The sequence below is a fragment of the Malaclemys terrapin genome, chromosome 2 (assembly GCF_027887155.1).
Source record: "Malaclemys terrapin pileata isolate rMalTer1 chromosome 2, rMalTer1.hap1, whole genome shotgun sequence".
Lineage (NCBI taxonomy): Eukaryota > Metazoa > Chordata > Testudines > Emydidae > Malaclemys > Malaclemys terrapin.
This window is the reverse complement of record NC_071506.1, coordinates 175,568,844-175,596,297: the sequence shown is the minus strand read 5'-3', so window position 1 is coordinate 175,596,297 and position 27,454 is coordinate 175,568,844. Positions and strand designations below refer to the sequence as shown.

The 27,454-nt window shown below is 41.8% G+C and overlaps 2 protein-coding genes across 2 annotated transcripts in view; both read right to left on the bottom strand.

The window, feature by feature from the left end:
- The window catches only part of FH (fumarate hydratase), a 40,700-nt gene extending 34,587 nt beyond the window's left edge, over positions 1-6,113 (bottom strand). Inside the window, exon 1 of the mRNA XM_054018728.1 lies at positions 5,935-6,113. Within this exon, the coding sequence (XP_053874703.1) occupies positions 5,935-6,066 (132 nt within the window). The 5' untranslated portion in view covers positions 6,067-6,113. The remainder of the gene's footprint in view (positions 1-5,934) is intronic.
- A 2,650-nt stretch (positions 6,114-8,763) lies between these two features.
- SDHA (succinate dehydrogenase complex flavoprotein subunit A) overlaps positions 8,764-27,454 on the bottom strand; it is a 29,839-nt gene continuing 11,148 nt past the window's right edge. Inside the window, exons 6-15 of the mRNA XM_054018724.1 lie at positions 26,318-26,466; positions 24,895-25,019; positions 20,380-20,548; positions 19,257-19,452; positions 18,124-18,295; positions 15,816-15,934; positions 13,304-13,415; positions 11,793-11,923; positions 10,968-11,081; positions 8,764-9,139 (exon numbers count right to left, since the gene is read on the bottom strand). Of these exons, the coding sequence (XP_053874699.1) occupies positions 9,053-9,139; positions 10,968-11,081; positions 11,793-11,923; positions 13,304-13,415; positions 15,816-15,934; positions 18,124-18,295; positions 19,257-19,452; positions 20,380-20,548; positions 24,895-25,019; positions 26,318-26,466 (1,374 nt within the window). The 3' untranslated portion in view covers positions 8,764-9,052. The remainder of the gene's footprint in view (positions 9,140-10,967; positions 11,082-11,792; positions 11,924-13,303; positions 13,416-15,815; positions 15,935-18,123; positions 18,296-19,256; positions 19,453-20,379; positions 20,549-24,894; positions 25,020-26,317; positions 26,467-27,454) is intronic.

The following is a 27,454-nucleotide window of genomic DNA, read 5'->3' as shown; positions in this document are numbered from 1 at the left end:
GTCAATAGGAAGGGATACTTCTCCATGGTGTTGCAGGCACTTGTGGATCAACGGGGGCATTTCATGGACATCAATGCAAGCTGGTCTGGAAAGGTGCATGAAACACGCGTCTTCAGGACAGTGGCCTGTACAGAAAGCTGCAGGCGGGGACTTTCTTTCCAGATCACAAGATCACAGTGGGGGATGTGGAAATGCCCATAGTAATCCTGGGAGACCCATTTTACCCCTTACAGCCCTGGCTCATGAAACCTTACATAGGGCACCTGGACAACAGCAAGGAGCGTTTTAACAACAGGCTGAGCAGGTGTCACATGGTAGTCGAATGTGCCTTTGGCCATTTGAAAGCTTGCTGGAGGTGTTTAAATGGCAGGCTAGACCTTACCGAGGATAATATTCCCGTGGTCATAGCCGCATGTTGCACTTTGCATAATCTGTGTGAATCTAAGGGTGAAATGTTTGCTCGGGTGTGGAGCACTGAGGCAGAGCGCTTGGCTGCAGTTTGAACAGCCAGATGCTAGGGCTGTCAGAGGAACCCAGAGGGCTGCTATTAACATCAGAGCGGCTTTGAGGAACCACTTTGACAATGCGGGGCAGTAATACATGTCTGCTTTGGAGTTGCTTCCCTGGTGCATCCATGTACAATTTTGGGGCTCAAGATACATGCAACACAATGCTTTAGGAACCTGTTCCCAAGAGTGAATTGATTGCTATGCGCTTTTGTAGAACACAGAATAAAAATGCTGTACCATTAAATAACTTAGCCTTCATTTATTGTTAAAAAGGATAAAACGCCACAACTGTGTGTAGCTCCAGCTATCATTGTCCAAGCTGTGAGAGGAGGTGGAGTGCTGGGGAAATTCAGGAGTGCTGTGAAGTGAAAAGGAATGTGTGGGCATAGAGGGGGGTGGGGTTGGCAAAGAACAGTGCATCTGCTGCAGTAGCACTCGAACTCGGATCTGCTCAGTCTGCAGAGACTTGAGCATCTCTGTCTGATCCTCCATAACTTATCATCCGCTCTGTCGCATGCCTAGCAAAAGCAGCATTCTCTTTTCTGTTGTGCCTTTTGGCTTCCCAGAAATCTTTCCGTTCCCTGGCCTGTCTCTCATCGTGCTGTATAACTTCGCGGAACATGTCTTCTTTGCTGCACCTAGAGTTTTTTCTTATCTGCCGCAGCCAGTCCGCGGGGGTGCGTGGTGTGTTCTTCAAGGTCTGTGCTGAACAGAAGAGGGATTGTTACATTCCAGCAAACAATTGAAAGGGTATTTTCCTAATAGAAATCACTTTCTCTCTGATGAGACTCTAGGGAGGCACATAGCTCTGCGAGCACCCCAATCATGGTGAGTTTTGGGAGTGGGGGGGAAGGCGGTTGTGCATATGGACAAAAAGGTCACGGCTTGCAGGGCAGCTTTGCAGGGGATGTATTCTAAAATTATCCCACAATTTTTCACAGGCGGCCAACCTGCTGGCTGACATCTCTCTGTTGAGGGTGACCAGGGAAACCAGGGCTCAGCTACTGAACAGTTGCGGCTTTCACCCCGGTTTATATGCAGCTCAGCTATGTGCCGCTTTGGTCCCAGCTCCAGTGATTGCTAAATGACATGGTACAGTTTCCTACAATGGAGGAACCAACGAGGCTGCAATCCCTTGGAATCTGTGGCAGAGGATTAACAAGTACCTCTTGGAAACTTTCCAGAGCCTCTCTCTGGAGGATTCCCTGGAGGTCTCCATGTCCATCGATACCCAGCTTGGCCATGCAGATTAGCTACACAGGGAAATGTTGAGCCCACAGAAAACACTACCTGCCTCCCACTTTTCGATTCCCTACACAAGCCACAGCAACTTACCCAGCGTCTCATCTGCTTCCTGCTCCCCGTTGAGCACTTCTGGGGTGGAGAAAAGTTCCTGGCTGCCTGCCCCACTGGGTGACCCTGCTGGGAGCACCACATCCTCTTCTAGCTCGACTTCTTCATTCACAATTTCAGCCTCCAGGTTATCCCCCCTTTCAACTGCATGCGAAGTATCCACGGGGCAATCGGCGATGGAGGTGGGGTCACCACCGAGGATATCGTTCAGCTCCTTATAGAAGTGGCAAGTCTTAGGTGCACCACTGGAACGATGGTTTGCCTCCCGCACCTTATGGTACGCCTGTCTCAACTCCTTTATCTTCGCTCTGCACTGATGCATATCCTGATCATAGCCCTTTTCACACGAGCCCCGAGAAATTTGCCCATATGTGTCCTGATTCCTACGGGTCACTCACAGCTGCGACTGAACAGACTCCTTTCCCCATATACTGATCAGATCTAACAACTCAGCGGAGGTCCAAGCAGCAGCGCGTTTGATGCAATAGCCAGCCATGCTCACCTGGGAAACTCCTCTGGGAAGCCAGCAAACAGGAAATGAGATTTAAAAGTCCCAGGGCTTGCAAGGGGGAGGGGCAAATTGGCTGCAGGGCAGCAGAGTTCAAACCGCTGACCAGAGCGGCAGCATGGGAATTGTGGGATACTTTCTGAAGGCCAATAAAATTGAAAAAAAAAAAAAAAAAACCTGTGGTGTCTACACTGGCATTTTGTCGACAATAAAGGGAGGGGAAAAGACAAAAGTCTCTCGCAGGGGTGGAAGTTTTTTGTTGCCAAATCTAGGTGGGTTCCCCCCCTCCTGAAAAAAGGGACCTCGCAGTGTGTACGCTATCGCTGTTTTGTCGCCAAAAGGCAGTTTTTGGCAACAAAACTTGCCAGTGTAAACAAGCCCTTACAGAGTTAGATCGATGTAAGCTGCTTGTACGAAACTCTGTAGTGTAGACCAAGCCTTAATCATGATTAAAATCAGTCCTACTCCAGCTTTTCTATGTCAAGGAGAAGCCAAGGTGGCTATGCAAGTCTGCTAGTTTCTGGTGTAAACCTGCTGTGTTATGCCTCCTGCAAGGCACAGCTCAGAATTGACATTCTCTACCCTATAAAATAAAGCCCAGCTGGTCAAAAGTCCTACTCACATGTCCTCTGCCCAAAAACACAGTTCAGAGCTTAAGTAATCTAAGCAAATATAACTGTACTTTTACCTCTTAGCTAGTGACTAACGGTTTTGATGTTAAAACTCATTGCACCATAATGCAATGGAGAACTCAAAAGGGCAGGACAATCGCAATAATGCCCACTATGAAAAATTCTATTCTAGTTTCAACAAGCAGCAGTTTTTAGAAAGATTTCTTTCACATCATTTAATTTATGCTGCAATTGTGCAGCAAAGCACAATAAAAAGACAACTATTTGTACTCTTCAACTGCTCTTCTGACACAGAAAAGGTTTCAAAGTTTTAGTTTTATTTGTTGCTTACATTATAACTATCACGTCGTAACTTTCAAAAGTCTGGAAACCAGAAATGTATATTTTGTAGCACTCAACTGAGGAGAGAAGGAATGCTGCCTTTCCAGCCTCAGTTTAAAATATATCATTTTAAATGATGTGCAGTTTAGCTCTATGGTAGCAAAACAGCAGAAAGTCATGGCAGGGTCTATGTACATTGGTGTATTTGGCTACATGTCTCCAGACACTAGGAAAAGTGCACATCTTGAAGTGGCTTGTATCTGCTCATTGATTTTAACCCCTCCCCGCACCCAAAAACCCACTTTACAAAATGCAGTTTGTTTACAATGTATCCTTCCACTGTAAGAAGTAGCTCCCAATAATGAAAAAATAGGGAACCGTTATATACACTTTTTCTCGACTGTCCTAAATTACAGGTGACATTTTGGAGAACTAAGAATATTTAAATTTCATTACTTCCATTCATGCCCCTGAAGCCTTTTCCATACGCTCTTTTGTCAATGAAGTTAGCAAAGGTGATTTGTGAGAAGTTATCCATCTTTGGATACAATTTGTTTGAAAGCTTAAGGGCATTTTCTGCTCCTTCAGTTTTACTTCACTTCACATCTTTATGATTTTGCAGTGTAAGCAAGCAATCAAGAACTGGATGATGATTACTGCCTTCAGGTGACTAAACAAAGTGCAAAATGTGAAAACCCTTCCGTTATGATTGAAAAAGTGTGTTCTTTCAGAAGACCTTTACTACAAGAAATGTTTGGGTAAAAAATAAACCAAAACATAAAGCTTTCCATTCAAACTCAAAAGGCTGTTTGAGCTCATCCTCCACTTTTACTTTTTGAGGAACACTTCCTGATTAGTTATCAGAAAATTAAATGACATCCAAACCATTAGATTTTACTGTATTCTCATTAACATAGTTTCACCCGCTACCAAAAAAGGACAGGTTTCAGAGTAGCAGCCGTGTTAGTCTGTATCCGCAAAAAGAACAGGAGTACTTGTGGCACCTTAGAAACTAACAAATTTATTTGAGCATAAGCTTTCGTGGGTTTTCACGGTACTTCCATTCCTCAGGCAGATAGGCAGCAAAAAACAAGAAAAAGTAGCATTGGGAAAGGCAGAAGTTAATATTGATTACAGAATTAACTGGTTTTGCAACTAAAACCTGTATGCTTTTTTTTTTAGTTACTTCAAACCAGAGGTTATGACAAACAGTTTATTTTAACTACATTGGTCTTTTTTGCCCTCACCCAAGAAACAACACAGGAATAGGGATAAACTTAAGTTTTATGTGAGGGATGAGGTCCCAGGCGTACCCACTTGTGAGCTGGAGCACAAATGTAACAACAGAAAGGTCCACTCAGAATGCAATTTTGAACAACTGGTGTCTCCCACTCATTTTTTAATAAGAGATTAAATACCATCAATCAACTATATTATGAATGACAGTACAAGCTTGTTTTACAGCACAAGTCATGTGTTCGTCTGGTACAGCTCAGAGAATGTTGCTTATTAGATCTTAGTTACGCAAAAAATGTGCTAGGAAAATATGGAGGGATACACAAACAAAATTATCAGAGTGATGATAGGCCAGTGGTTTATAAGTTACATGTCTGTTTGTTTTAAGTTAAATATTGAATTCCAATTCCCCCACATTTCAAAATAGTGTAATTTGGTTTGTTCATTAATTTGGAAGTTTGTCCCTTTGTACTCCATTAAACTGTAAAAATACAGAATCAACATTTTAAAAAGCCTGTTTTAGGAACAATGTCCTATCCTAACTCCCCACTTTTTCCTGGAAGTTTTTGACAATTTGATGAAGATCTGGAAAGTGACGTTACAGGAGACTGAAACCTGAGGTGCAGTTTTCCTCTCCCTATCTGAAAGGGAGGGAATTTTAATTGTCAGATTTACAATCTCGTGTGCACAGCTTGTGTGTTTTTAGACTGCAACATGACTCTCATTTACTGCAACTGACTATAGACTGTCAGCTTGGGGTGAGCACTGCTGTGCAGTTCAAAGGGTTTTCAGTGGCGGAGGGTGCCCCATCCCCAGGAAGAGCCAAACACGTTAGCGCATTTTCCATCCACGCCTATCTTCACAGCTACGAGCTTCTCCTAGCGATGTCCCGGGGAAGGATGAAAGGGCCGGAGATAGCGACAGCGGTGCAAGACCCAGGCGCGCACCAGGCCCACCCAGCCAAGCTATTTTGGGTCCCGCGTCCTGCTCAGCGGTGACTGGACGCGGGAGAGGTTCGGGCCGCCCATCACCGCGGGGTCCAGGCGCTTGGGGGCGAGGCTCTGCCAGCTGCAGCCGAGCTCTCCCAAGCCAGGTGTGTCGGACCCGGCGGGACTCGAGCTCGGTGGGGGGTTAACAGGCCCAGGGTCAAATTCGGGTCCCACAGACCCGCCCCGCGCGGTAGCCCAATGCTGAGTGGGGGGGAGGCTGCACGACCGCGGCCCCACTGCCCCGGGGCCCCCGCTCGCCAGGCCGCAGCGTGTCCCCCCATCTCGACCCCCGCACAGCCCCTGGGGGGAGGGGCGGCTGGCGGTAGCAATTAGAGGTCACCGCCCCTCCCCCCTGTGCCCGACGCGAGACCCGGACACGTCCTCACCATCCCGGCGGCGCGCGGCGGCAGCGTCCGCTGCTGAGGCTGGCACAGGAGAGCGGCGCGCGGCGGCGGCTGGAGCGCGAGGAGCCCCCGCGTGCTGCCCAGGCGCTGAAGGGGCCGGAGTGAGCAGTACATGGTGAGCGGGAGCACGGAAGCCGCGACACAGGGGCCGGGAAGGGGGCGGGGCACAGCTACTTTCTGACAGCAAGTGCCATGGGGAAAGGAAGGCCCGCCTCTAGGCAGACCAATCAACAGCCGGGAGCGGGCACCAGGAGGCGGGCTCAACCACGCGGAAGCCAATTGCCAAGCTGCGGAAAGCGCAGCAAGGGGTGGGGCCGGTTCCTATCCCCCTCCCCTCTCTCCGCGGCAGCTCTTGGAGGCTACTACGCATGGCTGAAGGAAGCTGAGCATGCGCATTAGCAACTCAGCTGCTGCCTTTCATGGGGCGAGGGGCGCGCGCGCTGTGCAGGAACTAGCGACGGCGCAAGTGACGAGCGCGCGGGAGCGGAGCTGGGCGGGGAGGGGGTCCGGGGCCCAGCGGGTGACAAGACCCAGGGGAGCAGCGCCGGGGGCTGGGGCCTGTTGAAGCGGGTCGCGGTGAGGTGACGCCCGCAGCTCTTACATCGGTCACCAGGGCTCAGCATGAGGCGGGCTCCGCTTGGGGCCTCGGGCCGGTCGTAGCTGCGGCCGCCGCCGCTTCCGTTCCTCGAGCGAGCGGGAAGAAGGAGCAGCCTGGGGCCGCTGATGTCGGAAAACAGCCTTTGCCTTGGGAGCCCCCGCCCGGGAGTTGCTCTGTGCGGGCGGCAGGTAGGAGCTGCTCGGCCCGACTGGTGTGAATGTCAGCACGGAGCGAACCGCTGCGCTGGGAACTGAGAGCCGGGCCCCACCGCCTGGCGCTACCGGACACCCCTGTGTTGGGGGCGGGACCGGCTCGGCTAGATCGCAACGTCCTGCTTTCTCGCCAGTCGAGACGCCGAGCCCCACGGCCGACAAGCGCCACTGAGGATTAATTTTAAGGTGCTTAGAGAATAAACGATAAACCCCTTCTTGATCCTTTGAACACCTCCACCATCTCCTGCCTCACCCTGGTAACGCACCAGGAAGAAACTACCTTTCTTCTCAGTCGTGCCTTGTCTTGTACATCGCCCTGTACTACTGGCAAATATCTATGGCCTTGCTTTATTGGCATTTGTTTTTACCCAGCCGGTACTTACCCCTTCCTTTAAACATTAACCAAATTTCATGACCACTCATTAAAGCTTGATCCTGTCAGTACACAGACCCGTTGACAGAACGTTGTCCGTGTACCAAAAAATTTGTTCATCATGTGCACATGTAACCCAGTAACCCAAGATAGTTCATTTCATGAGCTGAGATGAGAAGTGAAGCACACTTAAATAGGCACCATGGCAGACTCCGTAATGGAACCAGTGAGGGCTAGACAACTGGTACAACTATTTTAAGTAGAAAAGAAAAACCAGCTGTCTCACATTTAAGATTGGGTTTTGAGTAAAGGAGTTAACCTCCACCTGTGAAAGGGGGCTTTGGTCCTTCTTTTTACTTAAAAGTTTTTAAGCTGTGATGAATCATCCCTTCTTTCAAGCAAATTTCCAGATTGATCATAGTAAAAATCAATTTCTAAAAAACGGTGAAGTGCCAGTAACCCTTGACACTAGAATAATCTGATATGTACTGATGAAGACAGATGGCTGAATATAAATTAAGAGTTCATGGTCCCATAAGGGTTTAGCAAGTTCTCGCAAAAATTTTGCTAGTATTCCTGATAGTAACCCATTTCATATCACTTATCTGTTGGGGAGGGGGTTGGGAAAGGAGAGTCTGAGTCCAGAGGGTGGGGCTCCAACTTGCCCCTTTATCTCCACCTCCCAGGTGTGCACAGTCCTCCTGCATGAGCCCCAGCCACAGGAGACTGACAGCCAGAGCTTTTACAAAAAGCACTCAGTTCACGCCTCCCTGGAGAGGCCCACCCCATAGTTTTGAGAACTGCTGATCAAGAGTAAATGAGTGTTTCATAACTCACTTTTAGAGGATTACATATACTGTGCTGCAGTTAACAGAAAAGGGATTCTTTATGCAAATACACAATACATAACAGTATTTAATTATAATATTCATAGTTGTTGTCCCCACCCAGATTAGCAGACAAGATGTATTTGTGTGCTAAGGAAATTCTGTAGTGTATGCTTTTCATTTTATATTAACATTAAGCATGGTATATGTTTTGTAACAATGTTAAACTATAAAGAACCCTGTTCTATAAATCTGATCGTTTATTTCCTGGTAGGGAGGAAGAAAAAAGCCCTTTTCTAATGAATTCACTCTAATTTATCCATCCTCATAGATATATGCCCCATAGGAATATTCTGTAAATCTTTAATCTTTCCAGTGGTTTTGATTTGACTAAGAATATGTACAGTTTATTCAGTCTACCTTTGAGTGGAGGATATTTGCTCAAAGGAAACAATTTGCCTTGTAAAATTAGGTTTCTTCAAATAAATAAAATAAAAAAAAAAGCCCTACTGTGCACTAATGAAACATAACAGATGCTTTAAATCTTAGGTTTAGAAATTCAAAGTTACAGTTCCCACAGCAACTAACATAAATAGGTAATGTGCAACAGGGCAAAGTTACTGTCCTGGAAGCTTATGTTTAAATTGCACCCCTAATCATGAAATGTAAGTCTCAAGCAGCACACTACAGTAGCCCCTTATTCAAAATAAATGCATTAAGTTTATTTCAATGTGCAGAGCTCAAGAGGTTTTTTTAAAAAAAAAAGTAAAAAGAAGAAAAGCTGTAACAAGTAGGCAGGGCTGTTTTAGATTATTTTATTTTGGCATTAGTTCTGTATGTTCACTTCAAATGTTTTGACAAAGGGGGATGAAAGAGAATCCGTGTACGGCTTTGTGCACCTTGGTTTAATGATGATATGCTAGCCACCGAACAGAGCATCAGTGAGAAATCTCTAGACAGCATTCTTCAACCATCATTAACATAACAGTAGATTTCTGAATAAGAGAATACTTAATATGTTCATGTATATCAGCAAGCTCTGGCAGACATATACATAATTACATAAGCTGATTTACATAGCTAACCATCATTAGTAGGAACGAATAGCAGGTGGAACTGTTGCACAGTCTTCTTCATTTAAAGTTTTGTCAATTACAGGTCTGTATCTCAAAGTAACCTAAAAATATAAAACAGTGTCTTAATTAAGGCAAAGCAAACCACTGCATCAAACCCAGAAGACAGCATGAAAAATATTCACAATTCCTGCTAAATCCCAATAGTGAAAACTAATTGGAACTGGTCTAATATTAAAAAAAATAGAATTGGTCAAAAATTGCCAGTATTGTGGAAAACTTAGAAATCAAATGTATACAGTTCCTCAAAAAACTTTGACAAATAAAACTTTAGTTTTTCCATTTCTTGTACTGCATCAAAACTAGAAAATTGACTAAAAAGGAAAAAAAACCTCCCAAAAAAAAGTTTAGTGCAATTTTTAAAAATCAAAAGTGTTTCAAATAAAATAAAAAATAAAATTCTGACCAGCTTTAATAAGCAAGATTTAGTTCTAGTTCCCTTCTTGCCTCTTGAGCCAGCAGGGTCTTGGAGCATTTGGAGGCACAGTCTGTCTGAGGCAAGAGGAGCAGTAGATATGCTGGAGGGAAGGGATGGGATACAGAGGGACCAAGACAAATTGGAGGATTGGGCCAAAAGAAATCTGATGAGGTTCAACAAGGACAAGTGCAGAGTCCTGCACTTAGGACTGAAGAATCCCATGCACTGCTACAGACTAGAGACGAGTGCATAGGCAGCAGTTCTGCAGAAAAGGATCTAGGGGTTACTGTGGACAAGAAGCTGGATGAGCGTCAACAATGTGCCCTTGTTGCCAAGAAGGCTAACAGCATTTTGGGCTGTATAAGTAGGAGCATTGCCAGCAGATCGAGGGATGTGATCATTACCCTCTATTTGGAATTGGTGAGGCCTCATCTGCAGTGCTGTGTTCAGTTTTGGGCCCCACATTACAAGGAGGATGTGGAAGAATTGGAAAGAGTCCAGCGGAGGACAACAAAAATGATTAGGGGGCTGGAGCACATGACTTGTGAGGAGAGGCTGAGGGAACTGGGATTATTTAGTCTGCAGAAGAGAAGAATGAGGGGGGATTTGATAGCTGCTTTCAACTACCTGAAAGGGGGTTCCAAAGAGGGTGGATCTAGACTGTTCTCAGTGGTATCAGATGACATAACAAGGAGTAATGGTCTCAAATTGCAGTGGGGGAGGTTTAGGTTGGATTTTAGGAAAAACTCTCTCACTAGGAGGGTGGTGAAGCACTGGAATGGGTTTCCTAGGGAGTTGGTGGAATCTCCTTCCTTAGAGATTTTTAAGGTCAGGCTTGACAAAGCCCTGGTTGGGATAATTTAGTTGGGGATTGGTCCTGCTTTGAGCAGGGGGTTGGACTAGATGACCTCCTGAGGTCCCTTCCAACCCTGATATTCTATGATTGTAAGAGTGCCTCATGCCACTCAACAATAACCCTTCTGGCCAACTAAGGAGGTTAATCACTTGGAGGGGGAGGTGATCCTCAGTACTTCACATTGGAGGGATACTGTAGATCATCTCAGGAGGGAGTTTGTAAGACCACAGATTTTTAATACATTTCTCTTTGAATCCATAAATGATTTATGCTAAGCATCAAAACATGCATTATCAGTGCGTAATGTTAAGAACTTTGAACTAGCCTGTTCTAAGCTGAAAAACTATTCCAATTCCTACTCCAATTGTAAAGTCAATTGCTAAACAGCAATTCAGTGATAGTCCCCAGGAATGGCTCTTGTATCATCTCGTACATTTAGTTCTTCATATACTCAAGAAGTAGTGTGTTAATTTAGAAAAACTGATTGTGGTACTTTATGAAGAAACTTCAACTCATTTCCACTGCAATCATGCAATTTCCACCCCACTGACAGCGACAGAATGGGACAAAAAACCCTCCAAGCCCAGAGCCAACATACCTTCCCAGTCTTGACATCCACAAAAGAAAGGGTGTGTTTTCTCCAATGCTCTTCAAATGGTCTTTTCTGTTGCCCTTGGATTGGCTTGGAAAAATCATATTCATCTACTCTTACCTAAGCAGTAAAAAGAAAGTATAATGTTGTAGACCAGGAATTGCATTTTGCAAATGCATTTAATAATGTCCTTCAAGATTAGGTTTCTTCTGATTATAATGCCATTATACCAAATGTAGGCTAACATTAAGCTGTTTTACTGAATTTTATGTCAATTCCTGCTTTTATTTAAAAATCATTGCAGAGCTTCAGCAAGTTAAGTAGGATTGTAACTGAGTTTGTGGAAATTCTAGAGTGTGATGTCTGCATATAATGCTTAACTCTTTTCAATCCTTTTTATGTATCCAGTGACCATATCATTACTGTTCCTATCTTCTTTATCAGTATTTCAAACAGTAAGATTCAATAGGCCTGACTAGGAGCTGTGCTTTCATCACATCAATACTCAGCTGATTCTGGTTACTGAGGTACTGATCAAGGGGTGTGAAAGAGTCATTTGGATTTACTCACAATTCAGACCACAAATCAGTTTCATGCTTTAAGCCAACATTAGGAACACTTAAAAAAAAAATCTCTTAAATAAGAATCTAATTTACGTGAGTTTTAGGAATAAACAATGCAGACGGGGGGAGGGGAGGGGAGGGGGGGGGGGAAATCACCCCCCCAAACTCAAGTACAATTGATTAAGACCAAGAGTATGTTTGTTGACAAAAGTTGGTCTCATGTATGAAAAACATTTATGAAGCTAAATGTTATAAAGTACATAAGCACCTTGTAGTCTTCTCTGGCATGAGCACCACGAGATTCTTTCCGAGCCTCAGCACCATAAATAGTTTGCATAGCACACAGCATCAAATTTTGCAGTTCCAAGGTCTCCACTAAGTCAGTATTCCACACAATACCTAACAAGATATTACACTACTTTGAAAAATATTCTAGCACCAATTGTAAGAACTTCAGCTCAATTTTTCTCTTTTTGTTGGTACTTAGGAAGTCACATAGTCACAGCGCAAGCTTCCCTATGAAATTATCAATGCATCTCAGTCATAGCCTGCAAAGCTCTCTTCCAGTCTTGCATCTTTCATAAGCTGACAATCCTGCTTAACTGTGCAAAAGTATATAGTTGTTTTGAGATATGTGCCTGTGATTACTAGAGACAATTGTGAGACCAATCTCAATTACCTCTCTGTCAAAAAGACATATTATTCAAGATTGAGTGTGCCAAAAACAAGGTAGAATCTTGCATGCTCTATGTCAAAACACAATTCTGTCCTCACACTCAAGCAGTTTGTTTCAGATCACAAGATTTGGCTGCAAATTTAATTAAGGTCACTTTTAAAAAAAATCCTTGGGGGTAGCAGGGCAAAAGAGTTTTTCCAGCAGAATGTTATTGGTATCCTCTATCCATACAGGATAGATACAGTCTACTTCTTTAGGACACTGTACAATCCAATTGCCAGGATCACAGGTGTACTGGCATCATGCCACTCATCCCTAGGCTTTAAGTTCTACATCAGGCTTTTCCTCTTCTTGGTGTTTGGCAAGCACTACAACCTGTAAGAGGGCCACTTCAAAATGTTCAGTTTAAGGCACATCTCTAAAAGCAGCTACAGAGAGAGAGATTGCAGAAAAGGAAAAAAAAAAAAGAATTTACAGATTAAGTTGTCATTTTGTTTAATAAACTCTTATCTTTTTCTTAAAAAAAAAAAAAAAAAAAAAAAAAAGGTTTAAATCCTCCTTAGAGAGATCAGCAAAACTGGATTTGCGTGTGCAATGTCTGTTTTTCAAATAAATATATACCTAAACATTGTTATTGATAAGAACAGGTTGATATTACACTTGCATGAAAAAAACCTGTTTTCACGATTTATTTATAATAAATTGAGAAGACTCCAATAGCCCTCTGTGTATTTGAGGTGAAAAATGGTACACAAGTTCCCTGGGAGGTAATAATATTTTCTATAGTCAAATTTGAGAAGTGTTAGCTAGCCTACACAAAGTAGAAAACAAAAAACTCACATTCATGAACGCCTGACTTTTTCTAATCTACACATTCTTTAAAACATTTAAACAAAATCTCTTTAAAATGTTTCCATGTGAATTCACAATAGTCAAGACAACCAAATAGTGCTATACCTAGCTCCTCTTTGTAGCTGAAAATACCTTTCAATGTAGAACACACACACACACACACGGAAAATAAGTACAGCCACAGGTAACAAAATGAAAATATTCAAATACACAATCCACTATAGAAGTATTATTTAACGATATCTCATTACCTCTATCAAATGTCTTCAGGTCATCCAAATCACGATAAATGTGGCTGAGTTTCTCACAGCCTTCCTGTAGTACTGAGCCTGTTCGGAACACTGCGGCATGACTTTGCATTGTCTGAAACACATCAAAATAAAGAAATAGTATACTTCCAAAAACTGCAAGAAGTTTCAAGAAAGGCATTAGAATTTCTCTTGTAACCTCACCAGTTTCTGCAGAATTTTAAGCTTGCTTTTAACATTTCTAGTTATTATGGTTGCAAACATATTCTGTATGTAAAGTAATGCCATGCTGCCATCCTGAACAGGAAGTCTGAAATACTTCTAAGGGCCAAATATCCCCACTCCTCATACACTTCTGCAGGCACAACAGGCCCTAAAGCAAAGGTCCCCTTAGGAAGGCACAGAGGAATGTTTGAGGGGGGGCACAGCAGGGTCTGAGCCGGCCCCCAGAGGGGGCAGGGAGGGAGTGCCACCAAGCCCTGCTCCACTCCGAACTCTGCTCCGGCCCTGTCCCAGCAGCAGCTCCAGCTCCACCCCTGGCCCTACCCCGCCCCCCCACCTCAGCCCCCTTACCCTTGTCCGCATCTCTCTCTCTCTCTCTCTCTCTCACACACACACACCCACCCCCCTCCTGGGAGCCATGCCTCTGCTCCCAGCAGGGGGAGGAGGAAGGCATAACCCTGAAAAGTTTTGGGACCACTGCCCTAAAATCCGTGAAAGCTACCAGGATTCTACAATGCACTGGGGCAGACTATAAAGGGGGTCGCAACGGAAGGGCAGGACAGAGTGACAGAAAAATCCAGTTATTCTGGGATTGTGGGTGGGGTTAGGGAACAGTACCACCTTTTTATTCACCGAACTGGATCCCTGAACAGCATACTGATACTAGGTGCAAAGGTCACCAGTTTTGCTACCGACCCTCACTGGGTTCACGCAAGGCTTGATACATTTGGAATCTCCAATTATTATTTTGTGATATACAGAATTTTAAAGTGGTCCGACTAAATCAATGAAAGCTTTTGAATCACAGTGAGCTCAACTTTCTTACAAAAAGAAGAGTCATATTTCTGGAAGTCAATTCTGTTCTGAGTGAGGTTCAGGTGCACTTTAAAACGCCACAAGTTAATGTTATTACTGCATCCTAAATTACTTCCAAAAGGGCTTCCAATCACCTTGCCAACATTTTTGCTTACAATTGAATGTGCAATTCCAGTTCGACATGAAATGCTCCATAGGCTTTTACCTAGGGTGGATTAAAGTTCTTGAAAGTACACATAGCCCTGTGTTTCATTCAGCATCACCTCACTAGGTTCTGTTACAACTAAGAAGAACATTCAGTGAAGGCATTCAACGAAATTAAAAGGTGGTACTCACAGATAAGAGGGAAATACTTTTTTTTACAACATATAATTAGACTGTGGAACTCACTGCTACAGGACATTGTTGTGGCCCAAAACTCAGCAAGATTACAAATGGGATAGGATACATGTATGGATAACAAGAACATCCACTCATAGAAAAAAGTTTGGAAGGGATATTAAATCTCATGCTTTAGGTCTTATGCCAATCTCTAGTAGAGATCAAAAGGAGACCTAATGTGGTGGGGAAAATTATACCACATGTGTTTACTGCAGGGTTCTTATACCTTCCTCTGAATCATATAATGCAGTCAGACAGAATATGGGCCTAAATGGACCTCAGGTCACATCTAGTATGGCAGTTCCTACGTTCTTAACACTGTTGAAGTGGCTGTCTTACTACATTTCATGTTACGTATGCAGTGGTGTTGAAGCCGTGTCAGTCCCAAGATACTAAAGAGACAAACTTGGTGAGGTAATATCTTTGTTGGTCCAATAAAAGATATTCCCTCGCCCACCTTGTCTACATTTCACTTTTAGTCGGGCGTTTCCTACAGGAAGTAATCTTGGCTACCAGTCAGATCTGTGTATGACAATTTGCAAAGCAGTCACAAGTCTTGTCTGAACATACTTACAAAACATGGTTATAGATTTGGCTTCTGGAGACAAGAATTTAGGTTCTGGGTGCCCAAACTAAGTGATGAGCACACAAGAAAACCCCTTATGGATAACACAACAACTCAGAACTTCCGAGCACTAGGATTTGCCATCAGATGCTGAGCTTGAAGCATGGGCCAAAGAGTAGAACAGGCATTCTCCTTGGTAAACATAAAATATTTCATTTGGAAAGAGGCCTCTCCTATCAGATCACAGACAGAAAGTAGGTCAGAAGAGGAGTGACTGTTTCAAATAGAGAGAGGTGGCATTTCTTATTCCTAATTTAAAGAAAAAAAGATGATCTTTTGGGCAGCTGATTGGAACAGAAGGATTTTTGTATGGAAAAAAGGTTGATTTTGATAAATTCAAACAGTTTTCCAAAGTTTGAGCTTCAGCTCTACTAAATAGCAACTCAGTTTTCATAAACACCTACAGTATATTTTAATAATCAACCTCATCTCAAGATACTGTGCTACAGTCATTGGTACTGAGATCCTTACCTTTTGCATATTAAGCCTCAGTTCTGATGTTCTAATGTTTCCATTGGCAAATCGTAGTTTGTCAAGATTTGCAACAGATTCTTCTCCGGCATTTGGTTTAATTGAGGGAACTGGTTCTCCTATTAAGGGTAAACATCTTCAGTTTTCTTATGCAATTATATCAATAAAATCAAGATTTAATAATCCTCAGCTTGTGGCAATTTTACACAGCAATAACTATTTTTAGTTGCTTCTTTTATTTTACTTTATTTTTATCTCAAAATAAGAGAGTCTGTCATTGTTTCTTGTGTCTGCCACTAAATTCATGTGTGACCTCAGTCAAGTTACAGCCTGTCAGTATTATGCTTCAGTTTCCTCATCTGTAAATTGCAGCTACTACTCACTTGCCTCATGGAGATGGCGAGGAGCACTTTGAGATACAAAGAAATCATTAAGACTGCAACGTATTAAACTTAGCATTTTTAACTTTTGGCAGGAGATAAACCGGGATGCATAGATTAACTAAAACATTTCAAAACAGGCTTTCCATATTACCACTTAGTATGCAGTGTTTTACAGCTTGAAATGGTTTAAATATTAGTGCCAATTTTACAGTAAGTTTGAAAATATATTTAACTTAAATAAAAGTGTAAATAGAATGTTAATTAAGCTCAAAAGAAATACAACAGTAAAAATTCCAGCCTTTACTGCCACATCATCCTTCATAACACTTCACATATTGTCAGAGAACACCTCACCAATAGTCACAAAGAGGAAACCAAGTTTTCTCAGTGTTACAGAAATATGCCATCCAGCCACTCTCAGTTTCTATTGGGTCCCAGGGGGGATCTAAGGTCCATATTCCCAGGGTTTATAAATTGTTGTGAGCTCCAGGACCCACATGTAAACACATTAGGCACAAACTGATCTCTAGCACATAACTGATGGGTGAAATCTCAACCTCATACTGAGGGAGCAAGAGATGTATAGCCCAAACTGAAGTGGTAGATCAGAATAGTGTGTCTTCTCTACTCCATACATAGAGAAGATGCAATGGTTATCATTGCTGACAAGAAATGTGGGGAAAAGTCAGATCGCCAGCCTATAGATGGTAGGTGGAGTCACAATTCTGAGAAACAGGTACAGTTCTAAATAGCTACAGCTTGTTCTGGAGAGTTATCGATGGGGAGGGTGAGTGACAAGAATTAAGATCAGTGTTGGACCTGTGAACTAACAGGAATTTCTTGACTTAATTTAGATATATTTAATTATATATGTTTTGGGTTTTAACTCTGAAGTGTTCTATTAGCATTTAACTTAATCTCAACCTTAATGCTCAGAGTTTTATGGCTGGGATTTACATAATGTCCTAGACTTCAAGGAAGCATAGGAAATGAGCCTGCCATACAACCATGTTTAAATCCCATTTACTATACAGGGAGAAGATTAATTAAGCCTCCTTAATAAGAGCTAATCCAAATCAGATTCCTAGTTCGAGTGTACATTCTTTCTGTAGCTTGGCCTAGGTAACCCTCTTCAGCCCCAGCCCATTATTTCAGTAGATGTGATTTTCGTTACAGGATTTGATATATTTACACATGTAAACTAACCAGAAATAAAAGAGCACTGTGCTAATCCTTTTAAAAAAAAAAAACTAGATGAAAGTGTTCTTCTGATCCACAAAATCAGAAATTGTTAAAATCAAAACCTGCAGTACTAGTTTTAGAATGTATTATTTGCTTTAGGATCAAAACTATAGAATCATAGAAGTTACAATGGAAAGATCTAGGTATTAAGTCAAACTGTAAACGGCCTTCCAAATTCTCAGTTATGTTGCAAACTGACATGCACCCGAAGGAACAGATATTATGTTTAGAGTTTAACATTTAACATGTTGTATGTGCAAGGCTACAGCAAATGCCATAATCTCAGACTAGTTTAATATAAGAATAAACAGTATAAGATGAGTCTGCACTGTATCATCCACCTCAAAATGTAGTATGTTGCAAGGCCTTGTTTCTTAAAACTTGTGATAACATTAGTAATGGTAAATTTTTCTGGTTTGGGAGAAAAGCTTCTCAATCATATTTTCCAGTTGCTTTGGCAGAATTATATTTTCCTGCAATTAGATGTAGTATGGCGAGTTCTTGAACAGTCAGTGACACTGCATGTTACGTAGAACAGTAATAAAAAAAAGCTACTGCAATTTTCTAATAGTCTAGCTAATAGCCCTATAATTACTTGCTAAGATTTAAAGATATGAGAGCGCTTTAAGGATAGGAATTTATAACAATTCATTATGATACAAGTTAAACTTGTAGAATCTTACCAGGCTTGCACAATTCTGCAATACTAAGGGCACAAGCACGACCAAAGACCACCAAGTCCAAAAGAGAGTTTGCTCCAAGTCTATTAGCACCATGAACGGATGCAGAGGCTGCTTCACCACAAGCATACAAGCCAGGTACTACTTCATCTTTGCCATTCACATGTGTAATTACCTGTAATTTCAGAAGGAATTCACTCAACATGTCTGCAAATTCATTTGTAAAATAAAGATCACTTGTAGTACAGTGTCAACGTTTCATTTGAATGAATTTGAATGTCACTTATTTGTCTTGAAAGCATGAAGTCAAAGAAATCTAAATACTAAGTGATAGATTTAAAGGGAGAGGGGAGAAGAGACTCCAGGAGAATAATTTATTAACTGAAAAAAGTGCTATATAGGAATGTGGTATTAACAGTTTAATTCTTATGTTTTGCCACCATCTCAGACACAAAGTACTACAATTCACCAAAATATTTTTGTAGTAAAATTCTGAGTACAATGGGAAGAACACTGGATCTTTTATAATGCCAGGCCACATTCACAAGGCAGAATTTTATAGCTATTTTAAAAACTGATCAAAAGGAACTAGTCCAAGAAATCAGACAGGTCCATTCACAGATTCACTCTGGCTGACGCTGGGACTGGTTGCTGCTGTTTAAATGCCAATTTTAATGGCAAACTGAAGTAACCAATTTTAGCGCAGGGATTGCAGCAGTGGCACAGATAATCCACCTAACCTAAGCCCTGAACCATGTGTCGTTCAGGCCCAGCTATAATCCATTTTTAACTATACAGTACTACCCTCATCTGGATAAGCTTTCATATGGCTAATATAAAGAAATTCTGTAGATTTCATGCATATTGAAAGAATATATTTCATATTTTGCATATTGTCTCGAGTTCCAGCTCCACCCAAACAACCTGAGAACTCTGACAACTTGTTTACAGGACAAACCAAATTATGACATTTTGCAAATTTTCCTTTAACATTATTACTCTTAAGGTTATGTAATTTAACATACTTGTATGTATAAATCTAACAGCATGCTCAGTTCACACTAATTTTACAAGGAACCAAACATTTCCTTTCTACTAGAGAAAAATGGTTTCACAATACTGATTATAGTCGTTACCTGCCCTTTGTAGTTAGTAGGAATACCTCCCATATTGTAATGCACAGTAGGAAGAACAGGAATAGGCTCTTTTGTGACATCCACACCAGCAAATATCATAGCTGTTTCTGAAATTCCAGGGAGGCGCATTGCTAGCTGCTGTGGTGGTAAATGGTGCAACTGCAAATATACGTGGTCTTTTTCAGGGCCACAGCCCCTAATGTAAAAGGAAACATGAGTTGCAGGTTGGAATACTGGCCTCTGCAGAATTCCCTTTATATAAAAGCACCCACTTCTAAAGCACCCCGACCATATTATCTAAAAACTATCTAGCAAGACTTTGATCTTAATGAGTCATCTGCATGGTGATGTGAAGCACTAACACCAGAAAAAAAAAATCAGAATTCAAGTCACTTTATTTCTACTCTGTTTCGAGTAATCATTTGGGAGTTCAAAACTTAGATTTGATTCATGACCAAATTTGTGCAACTATTTATGCATCCTATTTAGAAAAACTAATGCATCTGGAAGCACAGAAGAGAAAAAAAATAACTGACATCCTTCCTCAACTTGTGTGCACTTTAAATTTCCCCTTCACGCCACTGTCTTTCCTACCATAATCATGACATTCCTGTATTTAAAACCAAGTTTTCTGAAAACTTCAATATAAAGTCTTCTTGTCCTCCAAAGATGTTGGTGATATAGCAAGTTACAAGTAATTACCATACCATTTAGTAAATTATCTAGTGAATATTAAGAACTTCTGTGGTATCTTACGACTTCAGCAAAACACCAAAAAGTTATGGGTCAGATTTTCAAGAGCGCAACAGCTCCTCCCACTGTTTTCAATGATAGCTGCTGTGTGCTGAGCGTTTTTGAGAAGCTGGCCTACATGCTTTAATTTGACTACAACAAAAGAGAGACTCTGGAGATCTTTTCTGATTACCATATTAAAAGAGAGCTTGATTTCAAATTCAAGATTTTTGCCTGAAATGTACGTAAAATCTTCAGCAATCTACCAATTAAAACTGGCTGCTCAAAATGATCAAAAGACTTCCATGAACGATCAGATAACTCCCTATCTGCTTTAACACAAATGTAAAGATGTACTCGTATCACAATGCCACTGAAAAGTTAAACAAACCTTCCTTCACGGATTTCAATGGTCATAGAACGAGACACTACATCTCTGGAAGCCAGATCCTTAGCAACAGGTGCATATCTCTCCATAAATCTTTCACCTTCACTGTTAATAAGAATACCTCCTTCACCACGACAACCTTCTGTAATAAGACAGCCAGCACCATAGATACCTGCAAAGAAGGAAGTAGCAATGTTATGAAATATTTACATGACAACTTTGTAATCAAATTATTGTAAGAATGGAAGTATAATACAAAAATATTTTTTAATTATGGACCCATCCATGACAGACCTCTTGGCATAAGGTCTCCTGTTCTTTGCGAACAGCTCTCACCTCAGACCTGACAAACTCACATCAAATATGGCTTACAGGATGTTTATCCATAAAAGAGTAATGCGTAAGGCTACAGAAAGCTTGTAACTTGTCAAGACTCAATCACTGTGAGATGTATACAAAGATAGTATTTACAGAATAATATATTTATACTGAAAGTATGCTTTATGGACTTGGAGTAAAAATTAGTCACAGGGGTAATGTGTCTCAGTGACGACCTGGTCAAGCAAGAGGGAGTTATCACCCTACCTAGTCAGTCAGTGAGGTAATGCAAGGTTCTATTGTCTACCCTTGCCATATTCCAGAACAGTCACTACAAAAATATCTAAGACTACTGCAAATGATTGAAACCACTTGAAGGTAAGAAGGAACATTATAGCCGCCTGGGGATCACTCTGGCTATGAATAAAGATAAAAGACTGTTTCAGTATACCAGTGTGTGGGGAAAGCCACTATGGATCAATCCACTATGGAAAACCCCTGAACGGGATTGCTCTCATGAAGGTTTAGATATGGGTTCTTGGGAAACCAGCCAGCTCCCAGCTCTACAATAGACTGAGCTTTGGGGGAAAATACACTTTATTAGATAAGAAAGCTAATTATTGATAAGTAGCAATCCAGGTTCGCATTTTATTATTTTATTTTGTACTGTAACTACTTGTTTTCACCACTCTCTCGTTTCTAGTTAAATTCTTATTTTCTTAAACCTACCATTTCATTTTATTGTAAGTGCTCACAAGCGCTGTGTGGTTTACAGCAGTGCTTCTCAAAGCTGGTCCGCCGCTTGTTCAGGGAAAGCCCCTGGCAGTCCAGGCTGGTTTGTTTACCTGCCACGTCCGCAGGTTCGGCCGATCGCGGCTCCCACTGGCTGCGGTTCGCCGCTCCAGGCCCATGGGGGCTGCAGGAAGCAGCGCGGGCCGAGGGATGTGCTGGCTGCCCTTCTCGCAGCCCCCATTGGCCTGGAGCGGCAAACCGCGGCCAGTGGGAACCGCGATCGGCTGACCCTGCGGACATGTCAGGTAAACAAACCGACCCGGCCCACCAGGGGTTTTCCCTGAACAAGCGGCGGACCGGCTTTGAGAAGCACTGGTTTACAGGAAGCAGTGGTTTAAAGTAAAACTGGTAAATTGGGGTATATTGCAGACAATCTTTGGGTGCAGACAATCTAGAATTTCTGAGAGTAACCAGTGTCAGGAGCTGGATATCACAGGAGAAAAATGCAAAGGGCCTTGGGGATTTGAGTGCACCTATTATTAACCTGAAAGGAGAAGACAGGGCTGGCACAGCCCAGAGAAGAGTGCTTGAGTTGTTGAAAGTCTGGAGGTGTCAGGGAGCTGACACCCAGCAAAACAAAAAAGATTCCCACTCCCTGGAGGCAGGGAGTAACAAGGTGACCCACAGTCCTGGCTATCAGGAGAATAGTCACACCACTGAATACTCCAAAGTTAACGTTTTAAATTGTTTTCTATTATATTCCACATTGGGCCTCAATCCTCGTCCTCAAAAAGACTGTCTAAAATTTACATTTGTGATCTCCTGCCAAAGAAGGATTTTTGTACCAAATGCCAGGTTTTTAAAAAAAGCCACGATTTGGACAGTTACAACAGAGACTTTTCAATTGTTAAAGTTGACCTTTGTGAACATCATCCCTCAAACTGTCTAAAATCAACTGTTTTATTTATCTGTCCCAAAAGGCAATTCGTACTTTGAGCATTTTTCCTGGAAGGGTGGTGAGTTACTTTGGGACTTGCTCACTATGATCATGTGAAATAGTCTCTCAGTGGAGCTTGTAAACTCTGCAAGGTCTCAATGTTTATGAACACCCTGTTGCCTAAGGACTTAACTCAGAAACCAGACTGGATACGATCAAGGATTTTATGACTGTCTGCCGTTCCACATCTTTGCAGCTCCACTACTACAGCTGTAAGGAAGGAGGAGGAGTGCAACAGGTATGCTTCTATGGCTCCCTGGGTCACCTGTGGAGTGAAGATTAGCTTAGTGAGTCTTGTCTTCTCTTCCCCCAAACTTAGCAAGACTCACTTGATCATCTTCACTCCTCTGGGTGATCCTGGGAAGTGAAAGTGTTGGCTGATTAACAAATTTAAGGAATACTGACATTGATAATTCAATAACTTAAACTATGAAGATTCTTTGACCAAAAAAAGCCTTAAAGTGATAAATGATGGTAAATAGAATACATGTATACACAATGAAATCTAGTTATAACATTATAGTTATAATGCCTTTTAAAGTTAGGAAATTCAAAGATCCAGAAAAACTTAACATCCACTCTCCAGATATCCAAGAATGACCATTTTACTCAGCTATCACCAAGTAACCATACCTCATCCACCTTTCCAATATGGACCATAAACCTTCAGTACCCATACATTAAGTACAGGTCCATGACTACACATAACCAATAGTCCCAAAGATGCACTGTCCCTCACTTCAACACCAACAGCTAGTTTCTTACCTTCCATAAACATTTTCTACAATTCCAGTATAAAAGGCAGCCCAATAGATTTCCATCTACCCCAAAAATGCAGTTGCTGGAAGACTCCACAATATTTCAATATACCTTCCCCTTCCCACTCACACTGCAATTCATATATATAGTCAATTTACACAGTAGGTATGTCCCTGCACCTTCTGAAATCACAAAAACGGCACTACAATATATTTATAACAAGCTTGGCAGGATTCAATTTGTTAGTTGTCAGTAAACGTTTATTTCACCTGACACACAGAAATCAATGAAAAATATATCCATAGGTAACAGTTGGCAAACACAGCCTCTCCCTCACCTAGGATCTACAAGGATTCATGTCATGGCCCTGCAATCATGCAGGCAGCTTTCTACAGTCCTGCTGTTATGGCCCCACACCTAGGGGTATAGAAGCTGTTCCCAGGCAGGAACCGCTCAGCAGCTGGGTTGGCCTCTCCTGCAGCTGGGGGCTAGTCGTCATGGCTCTAGCCAGCAACCTCTGCTCTCCCTACCAGGATCATAGCTTTCTCTGCACCATTCGCCTGCAGGGATCCATGTCACTGGCTCCATGGGGAGCCCTCTGCAGCTCTGTTGTCATAGCCCTGCTCTCTCACTCACTGGCAGGCAGCAGGGCTCTCCCCAGCAAGAACCTTTCAGCAGCGGTGTGGCCTTCTCTACAGCAGGGGGTTCATCCTCCTCCTTACATCCCTGGACAGGGATCTCTGCTCCCTGGGCCAAGACCCCGGACTCCCCTACACCTTCTACCTGGGTCTCTCCGACCCCTCGGCCACATAGAGAACCCCCTGCAGCCCTGTCCTAGCCCCAACCCTAAGGCTCCCCTTAATTTCCCACAACTGGGAAAAATGAAAGTTGTTTAATAAAAATTGATATTAACAGTCAAAACTTCAAAACAATAAAAATTGAGTTCTGCCAGGTCTGCTTATATACATTCAGTTCACTGGTCAAGCATCATGAGGAGCACGGACACTACATCAAAGGCAAACTTATGTGCAGATCCTTAACTATGAAGATCTTGACTTCAGTTATTAGAATGTCTTTAATCAATACTGTATTTTAGAAATTTAATCTCATTTCTTTAGGAATTATCAACTGATTTCTTGACGCTAATGCTTCCCAGGATTAAGAAACAAATGCAGTGTACAACCTAAGATTTAAAAAATTAAAGGAATAATTCATTTCTGTTATTTTAAAGCTAGAGAAGTGGAGGCACTAGATTACAATTTTGAAACATGAACCTAAATTTTAATGAAGTACCTATATTTGGTACAGTGTTTAAAGCCCAAAATTAATTGCACGTAAGTTTATACCAAAATGTGCAACTTAAGTACTTTTTATACAACAGTTGAAGTATCTCCCACTTTACTTCATAAGACTCCTGAATTCAGGATTCTGTATTTTTCCCTACAATAGCTGCAGACATCAAAAACATCTAAATAAGTTTAATGAATGTCAATTCCTTGCTCCATTTAGTTGCTTGCAATATTAAATGTTGCAGGGGAACCTGCAACTTGAAACTGGATGTTAAGGGTGAGCTGAAAATCTTTTAACATACTTAAGACACTACACCTCTTAAATACTATAAAACTGTGAGGCTTAATATTTCAGAGATGTTATTTTTTGAATACTTCAAATTCCTAGAAAACAAAGAGTGCCTTTCTAGTCTTATACTGTACCTGTAGGGTGGAACTGTACAAACTCCAAGTCCTGGCAAGGAAGGCCAGCTCGTGTGACCATAGCTGTGCCATCACCTGTGCTGGTATGAGCAGATGTGCAACTGAAGAAGGTGCGACCATACCCACTAGAGAAAACATTTCAAAAATTAAAATTTGTCTGCAATATTTTCCTTAAGAAATCAGTAGAGAATTAGTAAGATTTCATTAGGATGTTTAGCTTATTCTCTGTGCTTTGTGCAATGGCAGATTTACAATTCAACTAAAGCAGAGGACTTTCTGCATAGCATTCAGTCAGCCACTGTACTCATTTATCACATATATTAAGCTTCTCGCTAATTTAAATTTAACCTAATGTGAACAAAATTGATAGGTTGTCTGCTGTGCAACTTGACCAAGTGGAGGATCATCTAGCTGAACTAATATCTGAAAAATAACTTGAGGCTAGTAGGTGAAAGAGAAATAGCACCACACTTCCTCTAGAATTGCTAATCAGGGTTCCTTTCAAAAGTGGTCAGTGGAATTATGTCCCACTAATGGGGTCAATTTTTTGAGAGAGGAATCATGTGGCATTTTCCCCTCATACACACATTGTTTTACTTTGGGCCAGTGATTTGGCTCTCCTCAATTAAATACCAGAACTGTGGTTTTTTTTCTGAAAACGGTGCCTTTCTTCATGCAGAGTTCTTTCAGGAAGATAAGTTCTTTCTCCGCTGTTTCTTATTTCCATGACACTACCTCAAGTATACAAGTTTAATGAGACTAGTGCTGTTAGCAACTTCTGGCAGGAACAACATACTACAATGCCCAAGGGAGATAAAAATAATGTAAAACCAGGATTGTACATATAAAGGTGCAATTTCCACAGCTTGAAATAAAGTTTAGACAAAATTTCCAAACTCAATTGCGTAAATTCTGGCAACTAAATTCATTCCCCCTCTCCTCCCCCCCCAAGGTAAAAAAAGTGTCTTGATTTTCCAGAGGTTCTGAGCATATGAAGCTCCTATTGACTTTAACAGGATTGGAATGGCTTAATATCTCTGAAAAAAATCAATTCATTTATTTAGGGGCCTAATTTAAGGCACCCACATTATGCAACCACCAAACATGAAGTGTGCTTCTCTGCACAAACTCAGTATTATTCCATTTATTCTAGAGTTGCTGATCTAACAAGGAGATAAAAGACTAACACAGAAGCAGAAGAGGGCAGGACCGACTAAAGAGAACAGACAGGATCAGTTTACTCAAAATTAGGATCACATATCATTTTTGCACCAAAATTACATGGGTCACGACAATTAGTCTTTTAGTGATCCACTAGGTTTCTGTCTGTATTTTCTGAATATATTTTGACACACCGGGAGCGGCTACACTTTAGGTTTTTTTTGTTTTGTTTTAACTTCAACATAATTTTATATCACATTACCCAGTGGCAATAACAGTGTTCTTTGCTCTTATACGATGTATTGAGCCATCTTCTATACAAAGTGCAATAACTCCACGACATTCTCCATTTTCCATCAGGAGGTCCAAGGCAAAATACTCAACAAAATAGCTGGTATCATATCTTAGTGACTAGAAAAGAAAACATTTTCAGTAGTTAAGGAACATGCAAAAGCTAAACAATTTTCTTCCCCACAGCCTCGTTAAAAAGTGCTTAGTTACATACGAATAAAATCAGACTCAGTTCTCATGGAAACTATTATCCAGATAAGCTTGTCTGCAGAAAGTCTGCGGCTCTTTTAGGATAATGGTGTTCTAGAAAATACAGAATGTTTAGACTGGACGGGTTTCATTACCAAACCATTTAAAGGAATAGTCCCTCATCAAATTTCTCTGAAAATGTTGTACTTATCATTGGTATAAGTAACAACGAAGGTAGATGAGAAAAATTCCATGTTTCAGTTTACTTTGTGTGGTTGACAATACCTGGTACATGGCGAGTCTCACTTCCTGATCTCTTTCAGTTCCTGTCCCATGCACTAGCCTATTACCCCTCAAATTACCCCGGGGAAAGCTCACTTCACACTTCTTCAAGCATTATAATAGGGTGTTAACAGGGCCAAAGAGTACCAGCAGCTGGGCAAGTGGACTATGGGCATTTCCTTCATCTTGGAAGAAGCAGATAGCACCTAAAAGCAGGTGCCCCATCTCTCTTCAGCCCCCATACATTTATCTATATTATGGTTCCACATACAGGCCTCATTCAGGATAGAGAGGAACAATTAGCTAAGCCTCTGTAAAGAGTACATAAAGTACATTGGTTGTTAAGTCCTTAATGAAATTAGGTCTAAGGGCCACTTACTAGTTCTTAATAATACTCTGGATATTTGTTCATCTTTTATGGCCTTGCACTAGGAGATGGACAGGACCTATTAACTAGAGCTGTGGTCACCAGTAGAGGCTGATGAGACAAGCTCAGGCAGCTTGCTGGTCGCATTTTTGCACTGCCAGAACCACGCCTACCCTCCAAGTTTCTCATACTTGCTGTGAGGGTGGATGGAGGCTGATCTTACTTGCTATCTCCCCCTTGGGGTGCTCTGTCACTCTGGCCCAGTTTTTT